Raw genomic sequence first — 5,232 nt, 5'->3', positions numbered from 1 at the left:
GCTGCAGCCTAGGCTCTGCTCCTACTCACAATGTCTGGATTGTACTTGGCCCTGCCCAACCTGGCTCCTTAGAGCCAGCCACAGAAACCCAAGGATGTGTCCATCAAAGCCAAACAAACAGAATCTTCCCGGAGGACCCTCAGATCTTTTTCCCCCCACCCCCTACCCGTGTCACCTGACACTGACATCCCACGGCAAGACCAGCCAGGATCCCCCCCCTTCTCCATGCCCCAAATACACTCACAGGTGGAGAGAGCTTCTGTCACAGTCCCTCCAAGAACAGCCACCCAGTTTATCAAGGGAGGGTCACAGGGCCTAGCTGCGAGCCTGAGTGTCAGCCTTTCTCCAGACTTCTACTTTGTATAAGCATGTGCATGCACATACAAGCAAGTCTACTCTCAGGAGCCCCTGCTTGGGCTGTGCTAATAGACCTGTGTCCAGTTTTGTAAGAACATTAGCCTGTAATACTTCCTGTGCTGATGAGGCCAACTCAATTCCATTTATTAGCGATGTAGCTATGGAGTCTATGAAGCAAGAGTAACAAGTGCTTCATAAATTCAGTAGAAACGTGAGCTAACAGTCATTTTGTTGGGCAGCTGTGGCAAAGATAAAAATTGTTGTATAGAATGTAGCGTAAACCAGCATACCTGGGGCATTTTCCTAATGACATTCAGCTAAAGCTGGACCTCAAGAAGTTTATTTTGTCTTTTCATTGGGAAAGTGGGGACACCCAGGTGTGATCTGGATCCAGATATTTACCACAGGTAGCTCATAGATATGTTCAAGAATTGAAGACAAACATCATCGCCTACCTGAGCTCACATTGAAGGCCTGTAAGGACAGAGGCTGGGGTCTGAGATTGCTTGAAATTCACACAATGGTCTTCCACAAAGCTCACCAGTACCAGGAAAGGGCCCTCAACTCAGTGAACATGGCAGCAAGAGACCAAGAGAATGGCACAGGGCCATGTGATAATGAAAAACAGAGTAGGAAGTGTAGGTTCACAGCTCTACCATTGGCTGTGACACTTAAAAGCTTGTTGGGCCTTAGTTTCCTTATTTTGTAAAATAAGAGGCGTGGACCCTGTCAACTCTAACAGTCTTTGAATCTAGCCACTGCTTCCTTCCTTCAGGAGTTATTGGCTCTTTTAAGGTTGCTCTGTCCACAGTACCACCTATTCCAAATTTTGTCAGCATATGCTATATACTTGTCTTCACACTTAAAGTGGATTAAAGTTCACAACAGCTTCAGAAAAAAGAAACCACCCTAAGAAAAGAGTCTGAGCAGGTTTGCAAGTTTTAATATGAATTCAGGTAAATACAGTGGGATGAGCCCCAGGTGTGGAAGGTTCACAAACACTTCACCAGTACAGTTCCATGGCAAGTACGACAACCAAGGGCCTGAGACTTCTGACCTAGGTAACTACCCCAAACAGGATATGTGATATTATTGTAACACTCTAATAGACCTGTTAAGAACCTGATCTGGAGGAGCCAAGCTTTTAAACCACAAAAAGATTTACTTTCTATAAATCACATATCTTCGAAGAGGGAGGCTGGGGTTGATGCATGGCATACACAGCTGACAGTGCCAAGGAACAGTACCTACTTACTGCCTGTAGCTGAGACTATGGAAGAAGCTGAAGAGACAGTAAGTGCTGTGTGTTTATTGCTATGGGAACAAACATCCGTGGGCATATTTCAAGTGTGAATTTTCTTGTGAAGTCCTGCCATCACGCTGTGCAACCCCGTTAACACTGCTCAGTCTATCAGAATTCTGCTTTTCCTAGTATAGAACCACATTTCCACACTAAGGAGATCCCCAAATGGCCCAGGGAAGGATCAGAAGCCACAGGATGTCCCTTGAGCCTCCACAGGAAGCTCCAAATGGTGGTGTGCACCTATAGGTACAGCTTCCAGCTTCTATAGGCTATGGGTCTCCTATTGAAAGGCCAGCATCAAAAAGAGTGTACAAAAGTGTCTCCTCATACCATAGTCCAGGGCAAGTGGCAAGTTTACACTGCTGGCATCTAAACCCCCAGAAGAAAGGGGGGTGCACGTGCGTGCATGCGTGCTTGCGAGCGTGTGTGTGTGTGTGTGTGTGTGTGTGTGTGTGTGTCTCACACACAGGAAAAGGCTGCAAAGCTATATACAGCCTTGCACTGCTTTGGCCTTCTGCTTTTTAAAAAGACCCCACCCTCATTGGCTTGTTCCCACTACCAGACATGAATGCAGTCATGCAGGTTGTTCCTTAAGATGAGGCACCTTTGTCGTGGGTCTAAGCCTCTTTGCACAGTGGGAGTCAGAAGTCTGGCTTGTCTGAAGGAGACCCTGAAGCTCTTTCATCTCACCACCCACAGAAGCACTGCCAGCACATGTCCTAAGCAAGTATTTTAAATCCTTTTAAATATTTTTCCTAGGACATGAGAAAAGCAATTAGTACATTTAAGATTTAATTCCACCACTTTACAAAGTTGTTCAAAAGTAAAAAAATAGTTTTTGGTACCAACACCCACTTTCAGTTCACTAAACAGCGGTACTAAACATGGAGACTGGGTAAGGTGGACACCATTTACATTCTCTCTAGTACGCACTTAATAAACTGTTCTATATAATATACTTCACTTAATATTTTAAATAAATAGTAGAGATGGATTGAGACTTCCTCAGGCCTTCTGAGCTGTCCTGAGATTTTACAGATACATGTGGATAGAGGCAAAGCAAGGCCCAAGGGCCCTGAGTTTGAAATGCAACAAATGCCCATTTGTGACATCAATCAGAGTGCAGTTGTCTTGAAAGGGAATGGGTAAGAGGAAAAGAGATGGGGAGAGACCCTCACTTCAATGAAGAGTCTCCAAATGGGAATGTTCCCTTTTCCTTCCCCAAGTCTTGGTTACCCTAGGGCGAAGGCCTCTAAGAGGTGGCTCCGCCTAGGACAAAAAGATATTGAGGCTGGGCCTGGTTTGGTTTGTACCAGTACTCCGAAGTCACAAAATAGCCCCACCTCCCTGCCTGAAAAAAAGGCTTATCCCTGAATAAACTTTGAATTTCAGATTTTTCTGAAAGATAAATTTGAACAAACGCCTGAAACACTCTCCCTTCCCAAACCTTGCTGCTTCAGTTACAACTCTGAAGTTAGCTGAATCCCAGGAAGGCAGGCATTGTGGTGGGCCCTCCCTCCCAACAAAATACAGTCAGGAGCCACTACAATGTCCCCCCTCCTTCTTTTCAAAGTGCATCTTAAAATAGAGGAAATCTGTAAACAAAATCATCCCCTCTGCTCCCCCCCACCCCAGCTCAATTGCAAGGTTTACAAATTAAGATTTCTTAAATTCCAATACATTCTTTGTACTCATTTAAATGAGTACGTGCTCAAGCCCACCCATTAATTAAGGTAACTGATTTTTTATTTTTTATTTTGGAGATTAAAGACATTATAACTCTTTAATCTTCAAGAGCTGGTATAAGGTCAGCTATGCTGTCGACATAGAAATCAGGAACCATTTTGTTCCTGGAAGAACAGTCACTTCGCTGGTTGCCTTTCACATCCTCCAGGCTGGAGACCCCAGTAAGAGTCAAGATGGTCTTGAGGCCACAGGTAACCCCCAGGAGGATGTCTGTGTCTAGACGATCTCCCACCATGACGGTGCGGTCTGGGTTGAGGCCGAACTCCTTGGCCACACAATCGAAGATGAATCGGCTAGGCTTACCTATGATCTCTGCCTGCCGCTGCGCGGCCATCTCCACGGCTCGGACTAGACAGCCAGTACCTGTGGAACAAGGAGATGATGGTCACTGACCGGAGAACGTATGGCTACTCCTCAGTCCCAGCCTTGGGGGGAGGGGGGTGTCCTAGAGTGGGTGGGACTCCTCCCTTCCCGCCTAGAGGTGATGTGAGGTCAGCTGGGCACTCAAGCCGCAGGAAGATCCACAAGCAGGCTGTCCCTTTGCAGGACCTTCGCCAGCGGTGATCGGGGCTGGGGAGGGGACCTCCCACAGGGTGGGCCCATTTCCCCAGAATTCTGAGCAGAAGGAACTTCCTCCCCTGGCCCCCCAGCCCGGCCCCGGGCCCCCTCCCGCGCACTGACCAGCAATGTAGCTGCCGCCTTCCAGCGGGAGCCGGTTGTCCATGTTGGTGCCCACGAGGAGGCAGCCCGGTTGTTGGAGGTAGCGTACGGCCTTGGTCAGCTTCGCGTAGCTGAAGTGGGGGTCGAAGCCCACCACCACGGCGCCCACGCCGGGCTCCAGGGGCTCGGCCAGCCACTCTGCGGGGCCGGCGCCCTGCAGGGGCTCGGGCCCCACGCCCACGCTCGAGATGCCCATGGCCTCCAGCTCGGCGGCCAGGGCCGGGCTGCCCAGCACGTAGGCCTTGGCCGGGACCCCGCCGCCCTCCAGGCGCTGCCGGAGGTAGAGGGCGGTGCAGTAGGCCGTGCCGAAAACCTCGGGGCCGGCGCCGGGCCCCACGGGACCGCCGAAGCCCAGGCGCTGCAGCTTCTCGGCGTAGGCCTCGCGGGTCTTGCTGCTGTTGTTGGTCACGAAGCCCAGCCGCTTGCCCTGGGCCCGCAGCGCGGTCAGAGCCTCGGGAGCGCCGGGCACCGCGGTCTCCCCTCGCCACAGCACGCCGTCGCAGTCGAACAGCAGCGTGTCCACGTCGGCCAGCAGTGCCTGCGCCCTATCGGCACTGAGCCGGACACAGCGGCCATCGTCGCCGCCCCCCTCAGCCTCCGCCATCGCTGCCCGGCCCACTTGGCCGCCTAGCCCGCCAGCCCCGGTCCCGGCCCCGGCCCCGGCCCCGGCCCCGGCCCACCTTACTTAGAGATCTGCCCCGCCCCCAACGGCCTCATTGGGCGCGAGACTACTGCGCGCCCCACCCCGCCGCTCGTCAGCCAATCCTGAGCCATCCTTCCTTGTCGCGCGCACCGCCCCCGATGCGGACTGGAACGAAGCACCAACTGTCACAGCCCGGCGCGTGATAGCCTACGGGATGTTGAAACCGATTGGCTGACGAACTCGGGGTCCGTTGATGATTGGTTGAGAAGTTTCCAATCGGTGCCTGACTGGATCTCACCTTTCGCTTGCCCTTAGTTTTACTCCCGACTAAACCTCTCACGCGGTTAGTTTGGAGTGCCCGGGGTAACGCTGCCTCCTAATGGTGGGATTGAGGGATTGCATGATTTCGGTCGGCCCAAGTGAAGGCATGGGCTATTAGAGATGTTTGGTGGTCCTTTGTGTA

At 51.6% G+C, this 5,232-nt stretch overlaps 1 protein-coding gene across 1 annotated transcript; it reads right to left on the bottom strand.

Moving 5' to 3' along the window:
- Positions 1-1,278: 1,278 nt before the first annotated feature.
- Positions 1,279-4,730, bottom strand: PGP (phosphoglycolate phosphatase). The gene is made up of 2 exons (XM_027862969.1): positions 4,088-4,730; positions 1,279-3,769 (listed from the first exon to the last, which is right to left on the bottom strand). The coding sequence occupies exons 1-2, from the start codon at positions 4,728-4,730 to the stop codon at positions 3,444-3,446; spliced, it is 969 nt and encodes a 322-aa protein (XP_027718770.1). The 3' UTR covers positions 1,279-3,443.
- Positions 4,731-5,232: the final 502 nt, after the last annotated feature.

Source organism: Vombatus ursinus, unplaced genomic scaffold (genome assembly GCF_900497805.2).
Source record: "Vombatus ursinus unplaced genomic scaffold, bare-nosed wombat genome assembly UNPS02014770.1, whole genome shotgun sequence".
NCBI lineage: Eukaryota > Metazoa > Chordata > Mammalia > Diprotodontia > Vombatidae > Vombatus > Vombatus ursinus.
This window is presented reverse-complemented; position numbering and strand designations above follow the sequence as displayed.

Coding starts and splice junctions, on each gene's coding strand:
- PGP (XM_027862969.1), bottom strand. CDS start 4,730: ATGGCGGAGGCTGAGGGGGGCGGCGACGATGGCCGCTGTGTCCGGCTC. Junction 3,770..4,087: donor AGGCGGCAGCTACATTGCTG/GTCAGTGCGCGG, acceptor CTTGTTCCACAG/GTACTGGCTGTCTAGTCCGA.